Genomic DNA, 26210 nt, shown 5'->3' with positions numbered 1-26210 from the left:
TCAAATTAGTGTATTCTGCTATTTCAACCATACCCGTTACTGACAGGTGTATACAATCGAGCACACAATGCCAGTACTGTTTATATTTAAGTGCAGGAGCGCCACAATACTTTTGAGCTAATATTCTATAAGAGGAACAGGAGCTCAAGCAGTAGGACATTTGATATATTAGATTGCATGTATTTTTTAAGGAAATCATAAGAGCAATATATATTTTATCCATATTGTATTTATTGCTATAAAACTCTTTTTAAAGTGATTTCAAGTTGTTCAAGAGAATTTCCTATCTAATCTGCATAGTGGCAGAGAACATTTGGCCGGCGCCGGTGAACAAGCATAGCGGAGTCTTCTTCTGTGACGTAATTGGGAAGTGGGTGGGACGTTCATGTAAATTAACTCGCATGATCGATGCAAAATTTGACAGATGTATTTATTGTTCTGCATATGCTAATGTTTCAAATAGGTTTAAGCCAGGGTCACATTCTGCCGTTGGCAGAGTCGTGAATGCTATTTTGATAGTGCTCTAGAACTTCCATCGATTACTTTTTCAATAACCACAACCACAAGCTGTCCTTTACTGCAGACTGCTGCAGTATATTTTTTTCAAAAAGATGACATCATCCTAATGTCCCTTAAAGGTATACAGCTGAGATACAGAAATGAAACAAACGCCATGGTGGCTCCGGGAATGGAGTGTAATGTAATAAAAGTCCGTTGTTCATAATGTCAGCAAAAACGGGGGAAAAGAATGACTGTTTCATATTTTGACATTGTAGACCGCTGTGATCAAGCTTTTTATCTGTTGGCAACGAAAGACGTATCTCATAGGCCAACAGGAGGAAAACAGAAAAACTATCCAATCAGCTTGGCTGTTGGATCCAGGTGGTAAATTCTCCTGCTTCTCTCTGGAGTGTATTTTTTTGTATTTTCCAGCTTCCCCTACGCCGCCATTAAATACCAACAGAACGGTTGTTGGAAATGGGGATTAAAATGATTTAAAGCCCCGGAGAGACGGCAAAGGGACGGGGGGAGGGACGGGGGGGTTGTTGTACAATTGCATAGGTCTCGAAGCACCGCACAAACGGAGCACGGAAAGGTAAATATGAGGCTTCTGACCAAATAAAAGCTTGACTTCGGGACATACGGATTGGGTTTCTTTGGGAAGGCTCGAGTGGATAGAACCGGGGACAAGCTCGAGAACGGTTTGGTTGTGCTTGGAAGAGGAGTGTCAACACAGGAAAAGGTAAACAGACGCCCATGTTCAAACTGTTATGTAGTTAGCATGTCACAGTTGTGTCACCACTTTTGTATGATATATTGTTTAGAAACGAAGCTGTAAACAATAACGTTACCTTTTAGCAATTCATCATGAATTGAATAGGTAACTTTAACTAGATTATTTTCATATTTACCAACGTTAACGCGTTAGTTGGCTACTGTTCGCTAACTAGAATTTCGACAAAATACTGTAGCCCCTAGCGAAGCTAACGGACACAACATTGTGTGTTGAGGAATCTTGTCTTTCACGAATGTGTTGATTTTTGCAGAGCATATTGACACACGTATAGAGTCGTCTGCTCTACTAATTGGTGTAATAGTCCGTTACTCCGAAAGTAAATGGCAAATGTACTACTGGTTAGTTAACTAACTTGCTAGGTACAGTAGTTAACTGAGGTAGTGGTGGAAAGCTAGTTAACTACGTTAGCTATCTAGCTAGTTGTAACAGATGCCATGGCAGCTTGCTACTTAGATAACTAGCTAGGTGACCGATATCGTATTGACCACACTCTCCCTTCTAGTGACACTAACATTACTAGTATGGCACATTGACGTAGGCACGCCCAACGCAATATGCGGTAGCAAAACTAGATACCGTTATCTAGTTGTCTTGTTACATAGATCAGTTTAAATGGCTAAATAGACTCAATGCACTGAGTTGTTTGAAACCAATCAGGTACCAATCCAGGCTGTAGACTGGTGGTTTCAACTTTAAAATGTAGTTCTAAACCTAGATCTGCAGCCTCTTGAAATGTGCGCTGCAACAAGTCAGGGAGTAGTGTTCTATTGTGATAATAGCTAACATATGTCTAAATTGCTTTAGTAATTGCAATCATTCCTCTATATGCACTTTGCAAGGTGTTGGTTTATGTCGAGGAATATTTATAACATTTTGAATACTTCACTGAGAGAGTGCAGAGTAGACTGTTTTGGGCTGATCTAGGACCAACCTATTTAAAACCTTTTAGTTTAACCAAATAAAAACCTTACGTGCCTAGGTCAGAGCTTTGGGGTGAAAATTCTTAACTGCATTAAGGGTCATTATTGGTACAAGTTTTAGTGTTGCCTGGTGTTTGGTTTCATCTGCCAGGTAACACAGCACTGTTGTCTGGCACGTTTTCTCTGTGTCACTGGATATGTTTAGGTGTCTGTTTTAAGTCATAGAGGCAAGTCAAGATTGGGTTGCGGCCTGCTGCTCTTGGCACCTTGCTCTGTGAGTTCAGCTGCACTGAGCCTCAGGCTTTGACTAACTGCACTGAGAATTAGTACCAGGTCAAGAGCACACATCCTTGTAGCTGTTTGAGCAGGATTGATATAAATGCCAAGGCTGTTTATCATGTCATGCTCATCCTGTTTGACAGTGTTCAACAATGATCCAGAAGTTTGAAAAACAAGTGTTAATTTAGCTTTCTTTGTTTTTGTGTCTAAAAGTTGAGGTCTCTAACATCAGGTCTGTTACTTTATGTAATAGGCTATATGTAATAATAGGATAGGCTTAGCTAGACTAACTAATGATCATGTTTTTACTTATGAAAACATTTCCTTTAAAACATGACATCAATTAAAGTCAAAATGTGTTCGTTCTATCTGTGATCTTAATTCTCTGTGTCTCTGCATGATGACAGTGCAGTCTGTCTGTGATCATCAAAGACCACTATAGCTCCTCCTCCTCAACATTTCCTGTATTTCTGTTTCCCTAGCATCCTGCTTTCCTGTGTGATCTCCTTGAGTGGAGCTGTGGTGCTGAGCCCCTCCCAGCGGCAGCCTCTCCCAGCGTTGGAGCGACAATGACCGAGCTGGGTACCAAGTGGGCCTGTGAGTACTGCACGTTTGAGAACTGGCCCTCGGCCATCAAGTGCACCATGTGCCGCGCCCAGAGGCCCAGCGGGGGCGCCATCATCACTGAGGAGCCCTTCCGGAGCAGCCCCGGCCTGGATACCAGCCGCCAGTGGGAACCCCCAAGCCTGAGTAACAGCCCGCCCAAGGGAGGCTCTAGCCTCCTAATCTGCCCGGACTCCAGCGCCCGTCCCCGTGTCCGCATTGCAGACACCCCCGAGACCCCCTCCAGCAAGTGGTCATGCCACATTTGCACCTACCTAAATTGGCCCCGTGCCATCCGCTGCACCCAGTGTCTGTGCCAGCGACATCGGCAGGAGCAGCACCACCATGGACTGGCACAGCAGCCATGCAGCCCCACCGAGTCACCCCAGACCTCAGGCTCAGGATGCCGGACCGCACCCCCCTCTACCCCTACCGACCCCTGCGAGGAGTATAACGACCGCAACCGCCTCAACACCCGCGCCCAGCACTGGACCTGTGCCGCCTGCACTTATGCAAACTGGCCCAATGCGTGCAAATGTGTAGTGTGTGACCACCCTAGGCCCAATAGCCTGACAGAACCTATTGAACTGGCCTCTGAGCCAGAGAGCCTACCACCCTCCATACTCAATGAGCAGGACAGGGACAACAGGAGGGGGGGTTTGGGAGGGGGCGGCGGTGGAGGAGTAGTGGGGTGCAGTGGCGGCCAGAGGAGGTCCCCACCCACCTCCAAGCGGGAGGCGGAGGTTAAAATGGACTTTCAGAGGATCGAACTGGCTTCGGGAGCCGGAGTAGGGAGCATAGAGGAGCAGCAGGTGGACTTTAAAAGGCTCAAACAGATAAAGAACAGGATGAGGAGAACTGACTGGTTGTTTCTCAATGCCTGTGCAGGTGAGTCGGTGTGTGTGTGTGGATGCAAAGAAATCAAGGTTCTCTCCCAACCCTGTTTATTTCTTTGTATTCCCAGCTGTGGCGAATGAGAAGCTCATTATGGTTGAAATACCTCCCCTGTATTTAGGTACTTCTGTTGTTAAATGGGAGTTCTCTATCTTGGGTGGAATAAAAATATTATCTCTGTTGCCACTGAGCAACAATTAAGGCTGCAAGTCTTAGAAAGCAGTAAGTGTTATATTGTACATTTTATGCAGCGATGTAACTGCTTCACTGCTCAAGTTGTGAGCGGCAGCAGCAGCCTGTGCAAGCTGAGTGGGTGGATGGATGGATGAACAGTTGGGAACTGCTGTGCTGTGTTGACTAGAGCTAGAGGTTGAATTCCTGTCCGACTACAGTGCAGACGCATACCAGATCTTGCAACGCCTGGATAGGTATTTACCATATCAGCTAACTGCATAATATGATATAGGAATCTGGTTCTCGACTACAGTCTGACATGGCACACAACCATTGGTTAATGCAGTGTAGTCAGGTAAGCACTTGGCCAGAGGCTAAAGGTTCACTTCCCATTCTCCACGCTGACAGATATTCCTGTTTGCTAGACGGAACAGCATGTGCGAGACCACTATATGTATCCCCCAGCCTCTGTTAGGCACAGTCTAGGTAGTCTGTGTGAGTGACAAGGATACTCGGCTATCCCTTTCAGAGGGTGTCCCTTGAAGCTTTGAATCAAGGGCTAGTCCAGACAGCCACACTGCCCCTTGAAGTTAGTGAAGGCAAGCCTCATAATGGTGACTGAGTGGATTCCACTGCTGCTGTCTGGACTAAATTTCAGACAGGATTCCATGGGATAGCTAGCTTCCTCCCTACTGTTTATAGTGGAGTTGCCCCTCCCAGTCAGTTTGTCTGCTGATACAAATTACTCCCCATAGCAAAGTATTCTTTCCAGTGTCTGAGGTACCCAACTTATTACTGTGACGGGGAAGCTAAGCATGTCCTGTGTGTACTGCAGGGGAACCCTCACTGTCAACAGACACACACACCCTGTCTTTCAGTCCCAGGGGCTGGTAAACAGTGGCCGCAGCGTGCGGCTCTAGACAGCCTAGTAGCCCGCAGGCCCTGCACTTAAAATATCTGACTGGTGCATAAGTCAAAAATAAACAGGCATTCACATGGAAGATGACCTTCAGCTTTCTGTTTGCAGCCCGGAGCCCTGTTACGTACACTCTACTGGTGTAGCGTTACATGTTTTTTGTATTCATGTTTAGTTGTTTAAACAAGCTGGACGTCATGAGTCACAAAAGAGCCTGCATTAGTTACCAGGTAGTATTTCTCACAATGATCCTTATTGGAAACGGCAAGTGCCACTTTCCTCAGTAAAATCTGTCATATAATTATGCAGGCTAGGCCTTTGAATGTTTATTTAAAACAAAGCTAAGTCTGTAACATGGTGTCATTTACAATGCTTTGTGGGAAGTACCCTCTAAAAATTGCATATGCAGGAGCAGTTTTAGTCATGCTGTCTGTACTCTCCAGAAGCTAGGACGTGTGCTCACAAAGACAAGATGCCCATTTGTATTAAGGGCAGTCTGCTTGACTGAGGGAATGCTTGTCTGCTTTACGGCCCACTGGCTTATGCCACAGCAGGTTTATTAGCTGAGTTTTTAATATTTTTTTCCTGATCAAACCATGCTGGTGCATGGTCAGGAGGGTTTCCCTGACAACCTGCGTGTGTGTCCCGTTTTACATATGGATGGGCGTCTGTTTGACACCTAAATGAATCGATAAAAGGAGTGAATGCACAGAGGCTACAATAGTAGTCTTGTTTGAGTGTGTGTGTGGGTAGATCAATTGAACAAAGAAGAAAAACCCATCGAGACACTTCAGCCCTCAAGTACTGGAGTTGAATACCCCTGGGCTTAGCTAGCACATGAACTAGGCTACATGAATTGGCTGCAACTCAACCTGAAATGTGATATAATTGGTGATTATCATATGACTGAATAGGAATTGTTTTCACAGGAAGAACTTTGGATAATCCCAACCTTTTCAAAACATTACATTATGTGAAGACTTGCACATGTTCAAGGTGTCAAAAGTATCAACGCCATAACCCGTTTGGAAGATAATCTGTCTAGGCTATATGAAAGGCCTTTTCTATGTTGACATCTTATTTTGATTGGCCTATTCCAAGTAAGCACTAAGCAGGTGAAGATGCACTTGGAGACTTCTCCTTACATCTGCTGAAACCCTGCAGATATTAGCTTTCCTATTGACCTACATCTCGGTCCAGTTGTGCCATAGTTACTATATGCATTCAGCTGTAGATCAAATCTCTTCTTTGGGAGCTTACTGCTAGCCCCGCATCGCACTCTACCTACCCTAGGCTATATCATGCATACTATCAGGAATTTAGCCATGAAGCTACTGTGGAAAGAAGTCGTAAAACAGGCAACGTGTGCTGTGTGCTGGCGTGTGGCCACCTCTATTCTGAAGTGCTGTTATGTGTCACTGGTTGTCACAAGCTACTGTTATGGCAGACAACCTGTGATGTGTTGCTGACGCTGCCAGTTGGAAATCTGTCAACAATTGGGAGCTACAGTAACACTACAGGCCTGTTGCTGATGCTTACTGTTCATCTGGGCCTCTGTCTGCACTTCTTCCTTGACAGACCATTGAGGGCCCTGGCTTTCTGCTGCCCTGGGATCAATCACACTGACTCCACTATTTATGCAAATTCAATCAAAATTGGTTTCCTCATAAGTGTCTCCCAGCTCTGTGAAATGGAGATATGGACACATGGGAGAGGACTGGAGAAAAGGAAATGCTAAGCCTATATGCTATGTGACAGGTGAAATTGTAAACAACATTACTTGCATGCGTAACATGTTAAAAAGGCCCCCACCAGAGGGCAATGCCGCCCCCATTTTAAACGTGATTCCTGTCCTATAGCAGAAATTGTCCTTAAATGTTCCCACCTCCGAAGAATGACTCAGGCTGCAAATACATATTCACGAATTGATGGTGGGAATGTTGTGGGTGATGGAGAAATAACAACAAGTAGGGCACTGATGGCTGTCAGTGTATCTAGCTAGCAATGCTAACCTTATCCAGCAAACTGTTAACTGTTGTTGCAACACCTTATTCAAAGGATTAGCCAGCTATGCTATGGCTGGATGTGGATTTATCATAAGCATATATGGACAACTTTACCACAGATGGATAGGGGAAACGAGTATCTTTTGACTTTATCTCCAAAGTTTTGGCATCTTCCGTGAATTGCGGTTGCGAATCTGCCATTTGAAATAGAAAGAATAAGATGAAGATCCAGAAATATGAATAGCATGGTTCTCACAGCTAGGGGAAGGCTACAATGACTTTGCTTATGATGCATGCCGCAAATGATTTGTTACAACTCCCTGAGCGCATCTGACACGAAACAAAATACCAATACTTGGTCTAACAACCGCATAAGAATCTTGTGGAATCTTCTTTCACGGCTGCCTTTTCCATTTAGGAAAGACCCTTGTGATTTCTATCTACACCAATCAAGCAGTGGAGCGTGATCAAAACTTTCACTGTTTTTGTTTAAAAGGCCTGTGTGAACAATCTCAATGAGTTAGCAAATTGGATTTGTACAGGTGAAGATTTTGTTTGTTTGTTTTAAAGCAGCAATCAGCAGTAGAAACCATAACAAAGCAATTCGACTCGCCCCTGTTTCTGTAAAAAGCTAAGAGATCCCTGTTTCAAGAAAGAAAAGTCCTGAAAACATGTTGGCTCACTTAAAAAAAAAAAAAGAATATGGAAAATACCAGTGTTTTTTATTTTACCTTTATTTTACTAGGCAAGTCAGTTAAGAACAAATTCTTATTTTCAATGACGGCCTAGGAACAGTGGGTTAGCTGCCTGTTCAAGGGCAGAATGACAGATTTTGTACCTTGTCAGCTCGGGGATTTGAACTTACAACCTTTCGGTTACTAGTCCAATGCTCTAACCACTAGGCTACACTGCCGCCCCACGTAGGTAGAACCGACTAGCAATAGCTACCAACAGTAAAAAATATTTAAATCTATTTACTTTGAGTCAAATATCGCTATCGTCCAAAAATAATAGCGCAATCTGTAAATGTAGCTAACATTTTGAGTAAAACACACTTATATTTTGGGTTCTGATGGGGTTCAACCGTTGAACTAAGCTCATGAGACATTTATAAGTTATATTCTTCAAGAATTAATGGGAACATATCAAAGTCCAAATATGGGTGTAGCATCTGCTGATTGCCCCTTTTTGATGTGATGGTCATGAAAATATTGTTTGAGTTTTCTCTGTGCAGTGGGAGCCTACTGATCTGCACCTGGGACTAACTTGATCGCTGCAACATTATTGATGTAAATGAATTAAATAGGCCCTTTCCCCCATGTTCTGTGGGTAAAATCAGAGTGTTCATTCATTTTCTTCAATAATTGTCAATGTTCTCCACCCTTCCTAGTATAGAGCAACTCTTTTGTATCCATTTCCTTTGATGTTTTGTATATGTGTGGTAAAGGGTGTGTGAGTGCTACTCTTGCCTATGCAGGCAGGCACACCCAAACTAATGGACTGCTGTGAGAAGTGGTTGTGATCCTGTCTCTCTTCCTTTCTGACAAGCTCCAATCGGCACAGTTTGTCCTCCCACTCCTCTTCCTACTCACTTTTTCCTCTTTTGTTCCTCAATATTTCTACTTTTTACTGCAGTTGAAAAACTCATGCACACACGATCGCTCGCACACACATACACCCTGATTATGCTGCAAAGCATTGTGTGGCCCTTTTTTGAGTGTAGAACAATGGTTAGCCAGGGAGTAATGTTGTGTAATATGCCAGAGACTGCTAAATGGGTATTCCAGAAATGATGGGAGGCTGGTAGTAGAACTGGAAATGTTCTCTACTTTGATCTTCCCCACCATTTTTTCAAATGGTGGTTTTGTTTCAGTACGGTAGTGGTAGTAAAACTACCCTGGTATCTACAGTGCATTCAGAAAGTATAAAGACCCCTTGACCTTCTTCCACATTTTGTTACGTTACAGCCTTATTCTAAAAATGGATTCAATTGTTTTTTTCTTCTTCATTGCTCTACACACTATTCCATAATGACAAAGCAAAAACAGGTTTTTAGAAATGTTTGCAAATGTATTAACTGAAATATGACATTTGCATAAGTATTCAGACCCTTTACTCTGTTGGAGCACCATTGGCAGTGTTTACAGCCTTGAGTCTTCTAGGGTATAACACTACAAGCTTGGCACACCTGTATTTGGGGAGTTTCTCCCATTTTTCTCTGCAGATCCTCTCAAGCTCTGTCAGGTTGGATGGGGAGCGTCGCTGCACAGCTATTTTCAGGTTTCTCCAGAGATGTTCTGGCTGGGCCGATCAAGGACATTCAGACTCGTCCCGAAGCCACTCCTGCGTTGTCTTGGCTGTGTGCTTCGGGTCGTTGTCCTGTTGGAAGGTGAACCTTTGCCCCAGTCTGAGGTCCTGAGTGTTCTGGAGCAGGTTTTCATTAAGGATCTCTGTACTTTGCGCCTTCATCTTTCCCTCGATCCTGACTAGTCTCCCAGTCCCTGAAGCTGAAAATCATCCCCACAGCATGATGTTGCCACCACCATCTTCAGCGTAGGGATGGTGCCAGGTTTCTTCCAGACGTGACAGTTGAACTCTTTGGCCTGTTTTCGCTTTGTCATTATGGGGTATTGTGTGTAAGATTTTTAATACATTTTAGAATACGGCTGTAACAAACTGTTTTGGCAAGGAATAGCCTACAAATGATTTGTTTGGTAAACTAAATAAGAATTTCCACCTTGTCCAAAAACTGCATGAATGATGGTCTTTTTTATTTATTTTTAAATTTAAACAGCATTGTGTAACAGCTTGTGTACCATGTAACCTAACATGTCTGTTTACCTGCTCACTGATTCTCTACCCCCCCCCCCCCCCCCCCTACACACACACTTCTTTCTGCAGGTGTGGTAGAGGGGGACCTGGCTGCAGTAGAGGCCTATAAGTCATCAGGGGGGGACATCGCCAGGCAGCTGACGTCCGACGAGGTGCGTCTCCTCAACCGGTCATCGGCCTTCGACGACGGATTCACCCTGGTACACCTGGCCATCCGCTTCCAGAGGCAGGACATGCTGGCAGTGCTCCTCACTGAGGTCAGGACAATACACAGGTTCTGCAAATGTATTATCATAATGGTACAGGTCAAGAACTGTTGTCTTTATTCTGCTGTACCAGTTGGTCTCGATTTGTATCGTCTGGTATGTAATCACTCCATCTCCAGGTTGTTCGTTTTATATTCATTAATGTTTTGGCGATACCACATATGCGCTCTGAGGACATAGTGGGTGTGATGTGTTGTATTGACGGTAGGCTCTCTTATCCCAGGGTTAGTAAGGGGGTGAGCCTTGGAAGGACCGGCAGGAATGTGTCCCTTAAGGGGGAAGGGGCAGGGTCTACCTGGGGCCTGCTCAGAAGGGTGCACTGTTCCAGAAATGTCAGATAGAAATGGATTGTGTTGAACAGGGATTCAAATCAGGCAATTGAGTCTGTTCTACTCATTACATTCCTCTCTGCAATGCTCTGAACATTTCATCTGTGTGCCTGTGGCGTTCTGCATTATCATCGAATAGCCCCCCGCGATATGCAACTTTTCAGGGAAGTCAGGAACCAATATACTCAGTCAGTTAGGAAAGCTAAGGCTAGCTTTTTCAAACAGATATTTGCTTCCTGTAGCACTAATTCCAAAAAGTGGAATAAGAGCACCTCCTCCCAGCTGCCCCTTGCACAGAGGCTAGGAAACACTGTCACCACTGATAAATCTACTATAATTGATAATTTCAATTATATTTTCCTACAGCTGGCCATGCTTCCCACCTGGCTACCCCTATCCCCACCAATATCTCAGCACCTCCTGCAGCACAGCAACTTGTCCAACCCCCCCCCCCCCCCCCCCGCTTCAGTAGACGGCTGATGTTCTGAAAGAACTGCAAAATCTGTATCCCTACAAATCAGCCGTTCTAGACAATCTGGACCCTCTCTTTTCTAAAATTATCCGCCAAAATGGTTGTAACCCCTATTACTAGCCTATACAACCTCTCTTTCGTATCATCTGAGATCCCCAAAGATTGGAAAGCTGCTGCAGTAATCCCCCTTTTCAAGGGGGGAGACACCTTAGACCCAAACTGTTATAGACCTATATCCATTCTGCCCTGCCTTTCTAAAATCTTTGAAAGCCAAGTTAACAAACAGATCACAGATCATTTCGAATCTCATCGTACCTTCTCCACTATGTGATCTGGTTTCCGAGCTGGTCATGGGTGCACCTCAGCCACGCTCAAGGTCCTAAACGATATCATAACCGCCATCGATAAAAGACCGTACCGTGCAGCTGTCTTCATCGACCTGGCCAAGGCTTTCCACTCTGTCAATCACCGCATTCTTACCGGCAGACTCAATAGCCTTGGCTTCTCAAATGACTTCACCAACTACTTGGTTCACCAACTACTTCTTAGACAGAGTTCAGTGTGTCAAATCGGAGGGCCTGTTGTCCGGACCTCTGGCAGTCTCTATGGGGGTGCCACAGGGTTCAATTCTCAGGCCGACTCTCTTCTCTGTATACATCAATGATGTCGCTCTTGCTGCAGGTGATTCCCTGATCCACCTCTATGCAGACGACACCATTCTGTATACATATGGCCCTTCTTTGGACATTGTGTTAACTAATCTCCAGACGAGCTTCAATGCCATACAACACTCCTTCCATTGCCTCCAACTGCTTTTAAACGCTATTAAAACTAAGTGCATGCTCTTCAACCGATTGCTGCCCTCACCCTCCCGCCCGACTAGCATCACTACTCTGGACGGTTCTGAGCTAGAATATGTGGACAACTACAAATACCTAGGTGTCTGGTTAGACTGTAAACTCTCCTTCCAGACTCACATTAAGCATTGCCAATCAAAAAATAAATCTAGAATCGGCTTCCTACTTCGCAACGAAGCCTCCTTCACTCATGCTGCCAAACATACCCTCGTAAAACTGACTATCCTACCGATCCTTGACTTCGGCGATGTAATTTACAAAATATCCCCCAACACTCTACTCAGCAAATTGGATGTAGTCTTACTCAGCAAATTGGATGTAGTCTATCACAGTGCCATCAGTTTTATCACCAAAGCCCCATATACTACCCACCACTGCGACCTGTATGCTCTCGTTGGCTGGCCCTCACTACATATCTGTCGCCAAACCCACTGGCTCCAGGTCATCTATAAGTCTATGCTAGGTGAAGCCCTGCGTTATCTCAGCTCACTGGACACCATAGCAACACCCACCCGTAGCACGTGCTCCAGCAGGTATATTGCACTGGTCATCCCCAAAGCCAACATGTCCTTTGGCCGCCTTTCCTACCAGTTCTCAGCTGCCAATGACTGGAACGAATTGCAAAAATCACTGAAGCTGGAGACCCATATCTCCCTCTAACTTTAAGCATCAGCTGTCAGAGCAGCTTAACGATGACTGTGTACAGTGAATCTGTAAATAGCACACGCGACTACCTCATCCCCATATTATTATGTTGCTCTTTGGCACCCCAGTATCTCTACTTGCATGTCATCATCTGCACATCTATCACTCCAGCATTAATGCTAAATTGTAATTATTTTTGCATCTAGGGCCTATTTATTGCCTAGCTCCCTACTCTTCTACATTTGCACACACTGTACATATATTTTTCTATTTTGTTATTGACTGTACGTTTGTTTGTAACTGTGTTGTTTTGTAGCACCGCTTTGCTTTATCTTGGCCAGGTCGCAGTTGTAAATGAGAACTTGTTCTCAACTGGCTTACCTGGTTAAATAAAGGTGAAAAAATAAAATGTGGCTTTCATGCTCCCTAGGTTGTATTTGCAGTAGGAGACAGTTGTATCATTCCTGTGTCTAGGTGTCCCAGCAGGCAGCTAAGTGTATCCCAGCCATGGTGTGCCCTGAGCTGACGGAGCAGATCCGTCGGGAGGTGGCTGCCTCCCTGCACCAGCGCAAGGGAGACTTCACCTGCTACTTTCTCACTGACCTGGTCACCTTCACCCTGCCAGCAGGTCAGCCTCCCTCTGACCTATTATACGCTACCTGCAGTAGTTTTATTTAGCCTCATTACTGTGTATAGTTATGTGGTAGTAACTGTTTTGCTGCTCTTCTACTGTAAAGCTCCTTGTCTTCTATGATGGAAGAATGCATGTTTTGTTGGTGGTCGGGAATTGCATAATGGTATGGTTGTTTCTGAGTGAAATGCTTTCCCTAGTACCAGCTTAGGCTGAAGCAGTGTTTCCCAAACTGTGGGACGCCCACCCCCATAGAGGTAGGGTAAGATGAACAAACACAGCTTAATTCTACTACTAGAGAAAAATACTTACTCACACTTAAATCTTGTGATTGTATTTTTTTAGATTAAAAACATTGCTTTTGATGGACTCTCGCAGCATGCTGCTCCACCTGATCTCTTCCCCCTTCTCTCTCCCAATAAACAAACCCTCACATTTGAGCTAACTTGGAACAAATTAAATGGTGCAGTCAACTTAAACATGGTCAATTCATAAGCACGAAAAAAAATTATAAAGAGAATGATTTTTTCCGAAGTGTGACGATAAGCGCATATTGCCAGTGATAATTACTAATGGTTATATTGTGCTCAATGTTAAGAGTTGAAAGACAACTGTGGCAGTATTATAAACATTGTAATGTCTGGTTTTTAGTAGGCTGCAGAATTTGAGAAGGGCCTAAATTTCTCTGAATATCAGGCAGTAGGCTCAAGCCTGTTAATCTACTGGAGTCAATCTGTCTCACTCTGTTCCCCCATAAGAAAGGGGGGGGGGGGGGGTCGGTCGGTCATGACGAAAAGGTTTGGGAAGCACTGGGCTGAAGAGATTTTTTTGGGGGGGTGCTTTTTTTCCACAATTGCATAGTTCTAAAAGCAACTGTTGTGACAGTTGAAGAGATGAGGGTCTCAACTTTCTGTAGGTTTTCCATTTATTTCTCAACATTGAGCATTTTGGCATCGTTTTACAAACTAAGTAACTCTTACTGCTTTGAGATATGGAGCGCACAAAGCATGTGTGGACAGTTTCAGGTCTATAGACTTCATTGGGTAGTATGCTGGAATGTTAGAGAAATCAATTACATTTCTAACTAGCAGTCTATTATATTTAGCTTCCTTCCTTAAATGGAAGTGATATTAGTATGCAAATTAATCTCTATTGAGCAAAATAAATCAAATTCTGGAGCACTATATTGAGGGTAAAATGTAACAATGGCATAAATGTCTACCCCAAATTAATGAAAATTGCTGGTTTAGGTTCAATTGAATTATGCTTTCCCATTTGGACATGAAAAAATGTAACATCTATTTTCTGAATCATGCGATCTCAGTAGCACTGTGAATGACTTTCTAAAATGATTGCAAATTGTTTCTGTTGTGTGACACGGCGGCAACATTTTGGTGACACCAAATCATAGGCTGGTGCCACCAACCTAACCAGTGCCACCAGGGGAAAAAGTTAGTCTGGAGCCCTGCATTGCAAAATTGTATTTTCATATGTACCAAGTTTTTGCTAGTGTAAGCAAGGTTGAGTCTCCAACTATTTTGGTTGAATTCCTCCTTGAGAAATATATCCTACATTGTGGTTGAAAATTAGAGCCACAGGGCTGGTAAGCAGTGATGTCTGGTTATGCAGAGTATTTGGGGAGCGTGCATTGGCTTCCGGCCGCTATAGAAGCCTCGCTGTTCTTTTGCACAACGTCAATGCATTCATTTGTTGAGCTGAAGAATAGCCGCTACTGTTGCGAAGTTCTCCGAGCACACAAAGTAGCTCTAGTGTGGAAAGAAAAGGACACACACACAACAAAACATGTTTTGACATTGGGTAGAAAACAGTCAAATGTGGTGTCTGTAGCTTGCAGTGTTGTCAGTTTTGTTACAGTGCAGTTTTGACTCCTGCTAACCTTAAGGGAATTAAACTTCACCGTGGCTTGATTTTTAAGGCGTGTGCTGGTCAAGACAGATGCGCGTTCTTCTCCAAGCTCCAAACTTCATTTCACTATTGTCAAATAAATACTTGCTCTCTAACTTCCCCTTTTTTTGTGAAGTTTTTGGAACTGTATCATGTCTCCCCCTTGTATTGTGTATCTCAAACCCATTGAATACCACTGTCTGTTTTTCTATACAGATATTGAGGACTTGCCCCCAACAGTTCAGGAGAAACTGTTTGACGAAGTGCTGGACCGAGATGTACAGAAAGGTGAAATTTTGACTGACTTCCTGTATATTTCAGTAACTTGCAATGCCACTTTTACTGAAACCCTTGTCATAGTCGACAGTGGAGGGCATCTGTATAGCTTCCTATCCCCTCTACTAAACGAGAAGGCTGCTGTATAGTGTTGCATTACAGGTCTGTTCCCTGCCTGCCAACAGTGTGCCTTCCCTGCCTTCCTGTCTGTTGGCCTGCCCTTATTGTGTGTGCTTGCGTCTGTGCTAATCAGGCTAATTGAGTTTTAGGATTTCCCTGATCCCTTACTGAATGACTACTTCCTCCAGGGACACACACAACATCAATGGGTTCCACACTGATTGCTTACTCTCTCTAGGGTGTCTTATGACCTGTTGAGCTCCTCAGAGTTTGCAGCACCCCAAGGGTAACACGCCAGTGTATGGGAAAACAAGGTGACTAAAGTCATCTCTATACTCTCCTATCTCTGTCTCTACTATGATGAAGCTGAGAAGGCAGGTGTATCACTTATCCTTACGCTTGATCCCCTCTTTGAAATATCATAATTCCGGGTTCCTTTCCTGTGAAATATCATAATTCTGCGTTCCTTTCCTGTGTGTTCCTTGCTGTCTGGGACGCTACCCCATTTAAAGTTATGTAAAAGGGTTAGTTATGGATCGCAGAGAGCACTAACCTTTCTAGTGCCACCACCTGTCATGTCGGTGGCATCAAGGTGGCCCCTCTATCCGCACCTTGTCTTCATACATAGTGCAAGTCCAGCATCCCAATGGTGTCCTCCTTGCCATCACTGTACTTCCCTATACTTTACACTAACTGTCCCCAATCCAAATGCTCATTGACTTGATTCATTGAACAGGGATATTAGTGCTGGGCTGGAACAAAAGTTTGCATGTAAAACCAAATAGTGGTTCATTTTCAAAATAACCCCATGTCTCGCTTTCTCTCTCTCTCTCTCTCTCTCTCAGAGCTGGAGGAGGAGTCTCCCATCATCAACTGGTCTATAGAGCTAGGCACGCGGTTGGACAGCAGGCTGTATGCCCTGTGGAACCGCACGGCCGGGGACTGCCTGTTAGACTCAGTACTGCAGGCCACTTGGGGCATCTATGACAAGGACTCTGTCCTCCGCAAGACCCTTCACGACAGCCTGCATGACTGCTCCCACTGGTGAGACCTGGGTCTGGGGCGTGTAGCTGGCTGGGGATGGGGAAAGGATGAGAAGGCTATGTGATTTACATAAATAAACAATCATATAATTTAGAAAAAAAGAGACTCTTCTCATTGCAAAAGGTAACACTCACTTGACCTTTTACCACAGGGAGTTGGTACAGGGCCACTGACGTGTGTTCTGTCTGCAGGTTCTATACACGCTGGAAGGAGTGGGAGTCGTGGTACTCCCAGAGCTTCGGCTTGCACTTCTCACTCAGAGAGGAACAGTGGCAGGAAGATTGGGCTTTCATTCTCTCACTGGCCAGCCAGGTATATATATACACACACACACACACACTTCATATCAAATGTATTTATAAAGCCCTTCTTACATCAGCTGATATCTCAAAGTGCTGTACAGAAACCCAGCCTAAAACCCCAAACAGCAAGCAATGCAGGTGTAGAAGCACGGTGGCTAGGAAAAACTCCCTAGGAAGAAACCTAGAGAGGAACCAGGTTATGAGGGGTGGCCAGTCCTCTTCTGGCTGTGCCAGGTGGAGATTATAACAGAACATGGCCAAGATGTTCATAGGTGACCAGCAGGGTCAAATAATTATCACAGTGGATGTCAAGGGTGCAACAGGTCAGCACCTCAGGAGTAAATGCCAGGTGGACTGGGGACAGCAAGGAGTCATCAGGCCAGGTAGTCCTGAGGCATGGTCCTAGGGCTCAGGTCCTCCGAGAGCGTTAGAGAGAGCATACTTAAATTCACATAGGACACCGGAAAAGACAGGGGAAATACTCCAGATATAACAGACTGACCCTAGCCCCATGACACACAAACTACTGCAGCATAAATACTGGAGGCTGAGACAGATTTCCTTATGCATACAGACATGAAGCTTTAAGACTTTTAGGTGGCAGGACTTGAGTTGGGATCAGCAGTGTACTGTAACATGCAAAATATTAAGAAATTACGGTCCATGAATTATGCCATACTGCTCTGACCATATAGGAAAGAATGAGTAAAGCTTATAGGAAAGCCCCTAAAGTGTATGAGAGCATCCACTGTTGTGCAACATTAAAGATTCCTGTATTTCATTTAAGACAAAGAACCAACAGAGGCATTTGCCTAAGGTTTTCTTTTAATAATGAATCACATGGTGTTTACAGTATCGAGGCATGACTGACCAGGTGAATCCAGATGAAAGCTATGATCCCTTATTGATGGCACGTATTAAATCCACTTCAATCGGTGTAGATGAAGGGGAGACAGGTTAAAGTCAATTGATACATGGATTGTGTGTTTGAACAACTCAATGTTAGGAAGGTGTTCTTAATGTTTGGTATACTTGGTGTATAATAATAATAAAGAATCTGGCTTAAGATATTGCTGGTCGTACGTACAATCAGGTAATAGCTCAAATCTTAATAATATATTTTGCATCTATACTCCACAAAGGTAGTTTAACATGCCTCTCTCTTTGTGTTGTTTCTCTCTCTACAGCCTGGAGCCAGCCTGGAGCAGACTCATATTTTTGTTCTTGCACACATTCTTCGTAGACCAATCATCGTCTATGGAGTGAAGTATTACAAAAGTTTCCGTGGTGAAACACTTGGGTACACCCGTTTTCAAGGTAAGGTGATGTCTGTTTTCTTTGGCCTCGGTCTTAAATTGGGAGGATTTTTAAAATGTTTTTTTAAAACCTTTGATGTATTAAGCTTTAAATCCTGACAAGCACAAATTCTCTAAAAATAGTGTTGTAGATTTATCTCTCCTTGTCCAATTAGATTGACGGTTTGGATAATATCTGCTAAATCAGACAAAGCCCTTTTGATGTGAATTAGGCCCAGCACATGAATCGTGGCACAAGGATGATGCTATTTTTCGACTGGGTTTGCGGATTTTGCTCAAATAGTGAATTCAATAGTGAATTTTCCGGTGTTTTTGATTTATCACAGCAGTGCGTCACAGATGGAGGGACTATCGAATAACATTATTTGTATAATTTCGGATCCTTTTTATATATATAATATATCTCACACATACACACTACCTTTGGAAGTATTCAGACCCCTTGACTTTTTCCACATTTTGTTACAATTTAGAATAAGGCTGTAATGTATATTAAATATAAATTCTCAGCAATCTGCACCCAATACCCAATAATGACAAAGCGAAAACAGGTTTTTAGACATTTTTCCAAATGTATTAAAAATAAATATCACATTTACATAAGTATTCAGACCATTTGCTATAAGACTCTTAATTGAGCTCAGGCACATCTTGTTTCCATTGATCATCCTTGAGATGTTTCTACAACTTAATTGGAATCCACCTGTGGTAGATTCAATTGATTGAACATGATTTGGAAAGGCACACGCCTGTCTATAAGGTCCCACAGTTGACAGTGCATGTCAGAGCAAAAACCAAGCCATGAGGTCGAAGGAATTGTCTGTAGAACTATGAGACAGGATTGTGTTGAGGCACATATCTGAGAAAGGGTACCAAGAAATATCTGCAGCGTTGAAGCCGAGGCCTTTTGTGGGGAAAAACTGATTCTGATTGGCTGGGCCTTCAAGGGCATAGGCCCACCCACTGGGGAGCCAGGCCCAGCCAATCAGAAATATTATTTTTTTTCCCACAAAAGGGTTTTATTACAGACAGAAATACTCCTCAGTTTCATCAGCTGTTCAGGTGGCTGGTCTCAGAAGATCCCGCAGGTGAAGAAGCCGGATGTGGAGGTCCTGGGCTGGAGTGGTTACATGCGGTTGTGAGGCTGGTTGGACGTACTGGCTAATTCTCTAAAACAACATTGGAGGGGGCTTATGGTAGAGAAATAAACACTCAACTCTCTGGCAACAGCTCTGCTGGACATTCCTACAGTCTGACTTACCTAGTTAATAAAAAAAAAAAGATTTCAGTTAGCATGCCAATTGCATGCTCCCTCAACTTGAGACATCTGTGGCATTTTGTTGTGTGACAACTGGACATTTTAGTGGCCTTTTTATTGCCCCCAGTACAAGGTGCATCTGTGTAATGTTCATGCTGTTTAATCAGCTTCTTGATTAATGGATTATGATGGATTATCTTGGGAAAGGAGAAATGCTCACTAACAAGGATGTAAACATGTGTGCATCATATTTTTAAGAAATTAATATTTCTGGGATCATGAAACATGGAACCAACACTTTACATGTTGCATTTATATTTTTGTGTGTGTGTACACAAGTATGCGGACACCTTTTTAAATCTGGATTTAGCTATTCCAGCGACACCGCTTGCTGACAGGTGTAAAAAAATCGAGCACACAGCCATGTATTCTCCATAGACAAACATTGTTAGTGGAATGGCCTTACTGAAGAACTCGGTGACTTTCAATGTGGCACTGTAATAGGATGCCACCTTTCCAACAAGTCAATTTGTCAAATTTTTTGCCCTGCTAGAGCTGCCCTGTCAACTGTAAGTGCTGTTACTGTGAAGTGGAAACATCTAGGAACAACAATGGCTCAGCCGGGAAGTAGGGCACACAAGCTCACAGAACAGGACCGCCGATTGCTGAAGCGCGTGACAGTCATCTGTCCTCGGTTGCAACACTCACTACCAAGTTCCAAACTGCCTCTTGAAGCAACGTCAATAGGTGGACACCTCTTCAAATTAGTTGACTCGGCTATTTCAGCCACACCCCTTGCTGACTGACAGGTGTGTAAAATCGAGCACACAGCCATGCAAGAACTGTTCGCCGGGAGCTTCATGAAATGGGTTTCCATGGCCAAGCAGCCACACATAAGCCTAAGATCACTATGTGCAATGCCAAGCGTCGGCTGGAGTGGTGTAAAGCTCGCCACCATTAGACTCTGGAGCAGTGGAAATTACTTCTCTGGAGTGATAAATCACATTTCACCATCTGGCAGTTCGATGGATGCCAGGAGAACGCTACTTGCCCCAAAGCATAGTGCCAACAGTAAAGTTTGGTGGAAAAATAATGATCTGGGCCTGTTTACTGATGGTTCGTGCTGGGCCCTTTAGTTCCAGTGAAGGGAAATGTTAACGCTACAGCATACAATGACATTCTAGACAACTTTGTTGCAACAGTTTGGGGAAGGCCCTTTCCTGTTTCAGCATGACAATGCCCCCATGCACTAAGGTCCATACAGAAAGGGTTTATCAATCGGTGGAAGAACTTAACTGGCCTGCACAAAGCCCTGACCTCAACTCCATCGGGATGAATTGGAACGCCGACTGCGAGCCAGGCCTAATTGCCCAACATCAGCTCCCGACCTCACTAATGCTCTTGTGGCTGAATGGAAGCATGCAAATGTATAGTGTTATTGTCTATTAATGTTCTGTATTATGTTTTGTATGGACCCCACTATCCCATCTTTCCCAGTATATTACAATTTCTTTTTCCAAGTCATCCTTCAATTTTACTGTGATATCTTATGAGGGTCTTAAACTTCTCTTCAATTTCTATCAAGATTCCCCTAGAAATAAATAATCATATTTCCCATTGTTTCTTCAATGCAGTCTTCATGGGCCTGACTGTCCAATGCCCCATGCATTGAGCATAATTTTTGTGTTGCCAGAATGTTATATATTATATTTGTATTATTATAGTTTTAAATTGAGAAGACCGACTTGATGCATTAATTGTTTGGTATCTGTTCAGAAACCCAATAACATATTATTGGGACATAAAATCGCTTCCCAACTAGTCCTAATTTTATGCAAAATTTGAGGGAGTTGACACTTGACTAGAAACCGTCAGTGTCATGGCATGATCCTTAGCATTGCATGACCGAAGTCCCTGACAAGATTCCCTAATGTACATGACAGAAGAATGCATGTTTTCCGTAATATATTCAGTCCAGGTTGATTAGTAAGGGGAAGAGGGAGTTACGATTGTTCCAATGCTGATACAGCATTCATGTGACTCTCAAAAACAAGTCAAACAATTCTGCCAAAAATAATCCTACCCCAACCCCACTTCCTAACTATGCAGTGGTGCAGAAGAATGTATCACGCTGTACATACTTTTAGAATATCTCTCAACATATGTTAGCCGTCAGGAGAAGGAGTGTTGGTGTAAAGCCTGCCTGTGGTAATGTCATGCTAATAGAGGAATGATATAGGCTACTGTTTGTGTTAAGGAGCGACTGATGGGTGTCCATGGAGGGTGGGAAGAAGAAAGCTATTTAAAAACACAATGCTCCAATAAAAACACAATGGCAGACTGTTGCACAGAGAGGGATAGCAACTGTTCTAGACGCTTGAACAGTGGTTTCAGTTGCGTTTACTTGCACAGGCTGTCTGGTGGGTTAGGAGGCTGACTGAATAATCTAAGGGAAAAAGTGTCCATTGTGTTTGGGAATCTGTTGAGCAATACATGTTCCTTTTCTTTTGGGTCTGGTCATTTTTGGTTTGTTTTCTCCTTTTCTGTCCCTTTTGGCTCTTTTTGATGACCTCCCTTCCTCATTCATCTCTCCCTTTCTCTCTCCAGGTGTGTACTTGCCCCTGTTGTGGGAGCAGAGTTTCTGTTGGAAGAGTCCCATTGCGCTGGGCTACACGCGTGGCCACTTCTCTGCACTAGTGGCCATGGAGAACGACGGCTTCGACAATCGGGGCGCAGGCGCCAACCTCAACACAGACGACGACGTCACCGTCACCTTCCTACCGCTGGTGGACAGCGAGAGAAAATTGCTCCACATCCACTTCCTCTCAGCACAGGAGGTAGGAGGGAGCTCCCGCTGTGGTATTATGAATATGGTCCTCTGACTCTGATATAGTCTCATGGTAGATTGTGTGTGTCTGTCCGTGTCAGATGGGTAATGAAGAGCAGCAGGAGAAGCTGCTGAGAGAGTGGTTGGACTGCTGCGTGACGGAGGGCGGAGTGCTGGTGGCCATGCAGAAGAGCTCCCGCAGGCGGAACCACCCCCTGGTCACACAGATGGTGGAGAAGTGGCTGGACGGCTACCGACAGATCCGCCCCTGCGCCTCGCTCTCCGACGGCGAGGAAGAGGAGGAGGAGGAGGATGAGTGACAAATCGGGTGTAGGCGGGGTCCCCAGAGGCAGGGGTCCAACCTCGAACCCCCCCCCCCCCCCCTTTCCTGACACGGACAAACTAAAAGGGGAGGGAATCCTGAGCCTCACCGCACCCTGGCAGAGGACGCATACAAATATCTTAGAGACTGACAGAAGAAATGGTCCACTGCTGCAAAAAGACCTGGGGATGATGGGAAATAAAGGATTATAGTATACTAATGCTATTTATCTTTATTGATTTTCTAATGTAAAATCTTTATCCAAAAGTGTAAATGCATGTGGTTGTTTAAAAAAATAAGTATAAGGAAATATACCAGCATCGATTCAAACATCTTTCTGTTCATTATGGGCACTGACGAAGCACACTTGCAAAATTACTGTTTTTCCAGTTGAAATAGTTGGCTTGTTTTTTTTGATGGGCAGTGAGACTAAGCCAACATATCTTTGAGTCATGGGACCCAATGGAGAACTGGCTCGATTGTGTAATATGAACTTAATTCTTAATACTAAGCACTGCACATTTATTGAAAGACATTTCTATATGAATATAACTGCTTGAATAAAGGTAATTTATTAAGCTTTGAAATGGCAGTTCAAAGTCTAAGGTTTAGGAGACAGATGGATGTTTAGTTTACCTTTTTTTTCCCGACTGGCTGAAATGAAATGTCTTGTTTTTAATTTAATCTCCAAACCAATTTTACATGTTTATTTGTTTGGGAGCTTTTGAGCTTTGATTCTGTATTTTTCTTTCTTTTATTATTTAAAAAATATTTTTTAGGCTGCACTAACATTTTTGCGGTGAGGAAAATAACAACCATCTGTAAAAGTTTACTTCAGTTCTCGTGTGATTCAGTATCTCATTTGAAAGGTTGGTGATTTTTGGGAGGAGAGAGTAAGACATTCAAAGTCAACATTAAACCAGAAACGCACCAGTTTGTCATATTCTCATATTTTTCCTGTCTTGCTATTCCTCCCTGTCAAGTTTAACCCATGGTACCTGTTTTATTTTTCTCTAATGTATATGTGAACATCTTGAATTGAGTTTAAGGTCTTTGTGAGAGACTACACATAAACCAAAGTTGTGAAATCATGCTTTAGCAGTGAAGGAAGTTTCTGTTGGGTTTCCTTGCCGTGGAGTACTGTAACTTTTATTTTGGTGTATTACAATCTAGTTATACACGTTTTGAGCATCACCTGTATGTTGCTTTGTATTTATGCAATAGTTGCAGATCTGACTGATGGTTTGTGGATTTAGGTAAAAGCCTGACCTCGCTTTAGCGTGTGTGGCACGGACAGGAGAAATAAAGCAGAACCTTTTTAAATGTCCAATTATGAAGTCTCTAAAACGTCAACTCTGATGTGGTGTTTGAATGTTTCAGTATGAATTGACTACAATTTGATGCACCTGGTTATAGATGGTCTCCTTTGACAAAGTGTAGACTATCCTAAATTATAATGGGGGGGGCCCTGGGCTAGAGCACACATGCCCAGAAGAGAGGAGGCACTTGCTATTTAACGCAACAGTTTTTGTGACAGCTATTGGTAGAGTTGAAAATGCAAAACACATTGAACTTTACATTTTTATTCAGTACATGAAAACATAAGCGAAAAAGTACATTGTGTGCACTACTCATCACGCACTGATTTTTATGAGCAACAAGTCAGTTCGGTGGGGAAATGTGCATATTTATGTGGGTTTTAGAATACTCGCATGAAAATCTGTCGCCAATTGGATGGAAACCTAGCTACTGATGTTAATTCCACATTAGTAATGTTAAACTTCATACGCATGAATAAGCAGCAAAGTCAAACACCAATTTCACAAACCTTTCACAGAGCCTGATAGAGCAGCATTTTTTTATTTGAACTGCACTGAATGCTATATGTTCACCTTGTACAAGAAACAAATACAAATACTCACACTAAAAACCAAACAATCTGCTAGCAGCCCTGTCTTGCTAACTTTGGGGCACTAGAGGGGTGTTGCTATTGCTCACAGAGTGCAGTGCACGATGCCTCTAAGAGCTCCCACTGGCTTTCATTAGAACAGAAAAGCAAAAAGAAAGGGTGGTTCACATTAGACTATGATTATAAGAACATTTAACTAGCCAATACAAATCTAACAGGACTCTGCAAAAACCTTGGAACACCAAAAGACAGGTTTGATTTATAAAAATACCACAATGAAGAAAAGGTGGAAACACACAGAACCATCCAGACTTTTTTTTTTCTTTCAGACAGAATTTGGGAAAAAGATATCTGCAAAAAAAAAAATTCCTGAGTCGGTAACCTCACTTTCCAAACCCTTTCCTATCTGTCTGGTGCTACTTTGTAAGTCCATTTGGTGAGAAAAAAAAACAGGACATTTTAAGAGATCAATCTAGTATACAAACACCCATGACAATGTCCAAATCCATAATGTAGAGGTCCAGGTAAAAGCAGAGGTGCTTTTAACAGTTAGAACTGCTGTTGCATCCATTTCTTACTTCAATATTTTAGCGGCAGACCACCACGTGATAACTGAATCCAAAGTCGTAATGAAAGGCAATTCATCAATAGTTACAACTTCACATTGTCTGAAATTGCGATCATAACCTTTATCACACTAGTCTCTCTCCCACCCGTGCGTCAGAACCTGGATCTTTGAAAAAGCTCTTAAGAGGAACTAAACAACTAAATTGGAGTTTTACCAGAACAAAATCTTGTCTATAATACGTTGGGTGTTCTCAGGGGTTGAGAGATGTTCACAATGGACAAATTCAAATAAGGGTTTTAGGTCCCATATAGAGTTTTGTTTGGATTCTTCAGAATGGCAATTTGGGCTTATTGTTTTTGTCTCGTTCTGGTCATGAGGCTCAAGAGATCTGGCAACCCTGATGTGTCCAACATTACTGTCTGTAAATTCATGAGCCAGCAGTCAACGGGGTGAGAGATGGACTAGGAAAGGGTTTAGAGGTCCCCATTGAGACTGCCGATGCCACTGGCAACACCAATTGTCTTTTTCTACTGTCTGATAAATATATGTCATTTTATAATCATTAATTTTTTTTCACATTGAAGAACAGAAAGACAGATATTCACTTGTAGGGTGGTCTCAGAACAGGTGAAAGAAAAATACACAGACACACGTGGACTGAACTGAAATGAAGAATGGGGCAGTAACAGATGATGTCATTGTCCTTCCAAGCTCTCCCATTGGTGGGTCAGTCAAGATGGGCGAGCCTTAACTCTGGCACTCGGTAACAACTTGTCCCAGAACACAGGAATCTTCCAACAAACACTCAAAAAAAAAAGAGTAAACACTTAAACTGAATAAAAACTAAAACAAAGGAAAATTAGAAGTGAAAAGTTCAGATCCTTGGAACATGAGTTTTGACTGTCCCCACTTTGGAGTGTCAGTTGTGAATATATTCACTGTCCCCACTTGGTTCCGGTGTTCTGTGTGAACCCTAACGATCAGTCTGCTGGTCTAAGAGCGGGTGAGTCAGTTGGTCGGTTTTGTATATATGAACTCCTTCCTCCCTGGATGCAGAGTTATGGCTCGGTCATGTGCTGTCTCATGGGCTCCCCTTGTTTGGAGGGTTGGTTGGGGGAGGGGGCCTGGGAGGGGTGGGTACCAGAGGGCAGGGTGTGGGCGATGGGCACCCCCCCAGGCATCATCCCCTCCATCGGCCCAGGGATCCCACCCGAGGCCACACCCACCACACCAGGGGGGTAC

The 26210-nt window shown here is 43.5% G+C and overlaps 2 protein-coding genes across 10 annotated transcripts in view; one reads left to right on the top strand and one right to left on the bottom strand.

Moving 5' to 3' along the window:
• Positions 1 to 671: 671 nt before the first annotated feature.
• LOC109889972 (ubiquitin thioesterase Zranb1) lies at positions 672 to 24617 on the top strand. The gene is made up of 10 exons (XM_020481859.2): positions 672 to 1243; positions 2979 to 3987; positions 9991 to 10178; positions 12965 to 13118; positions 15243 to 15314; positions 16268 to 16466; positions 16658 to 16778; positions 17956 to 18085; positions 21950 to 22179; positions 22271 to 24617. The coding sequence occupies exons 2-10, from the start codon at positions 3066 to 3068 to the stop codon at positions 22487 to 22489; spliced, it is 2235 nt and encodes a 744-aa protein (XP_020337448.1). The 5' UTR covers positions 672 to 1243; positions 2979 to 3065; the 3' UTR covers positions 22490 to 24617.
• Positions 24059 to 26210, bottom strand: part of LOC109889971 (C-terminal-binding protein 2) — a 120325-nt gene continuing 118173 nt past the window's right edge. For all 9 annotated transcript variants that reach the window (XR_002255356.2, XM_020481855.2, XM_020481856.2 and 6 more), the window contains one exon: positions 24059 to 26210. Coding sequence is in view for 6 of the 9 variants with exons in the window: in XM_020481855.2 (XP_020337444.1) it covers positions 26027 to 26210 (184 nt within the window). In the remaining 3 variants the exon portion in view is untranslated.

Source organism: Oncorhynchus kisutch, linkage group LG4 (assembly GCF_002021735.2).
Source record: "Oncorhynchus kisutch isolate 150728-3 linkage group LG4, Okis_V2, whole genome shotgun sequence".
Lineage (NCBI taxonomy): Eukaryota > Metazoa > Chordata > Actinopteri > Salmoniformes > Salmonidae > Oncorhynchus > Oncorhynchus kisutch.
The sequence above is the reverse complement of the archived record's forward strand: the minus strand, read 5'-3'. Positions and strand labels throughout refer to the sequence as shown.

What these genes read in the sequence shown, in the direction of transcription:
- LOC109889972 (XM_020481859.2), top strand. Translation starts at nt 3,066, where the DNA reads ATGACCGAGCTGGGTACCAAGTGGGCCTGTGAGTACTGCACGTTTGAG. An exon ending in TGGCAGTGCTCCTCACTGAG is followed by an intron (nt 10,179 to 12,964) that starts GTCAGGACAATA and finishes TCCTGTGTCTAG; the next exon opens with GTGTCCCAGCAGGCAGCTAA. An exon ending in GGACCGAGATGTACAGAAAG is followed by an intron (nt 15,315 to 16,267) that starts GTGAAATTTTGA and finishes TCTCTCTCTCAG; the next exon opens with AGCTGGAGGAGGAGTCTCCC.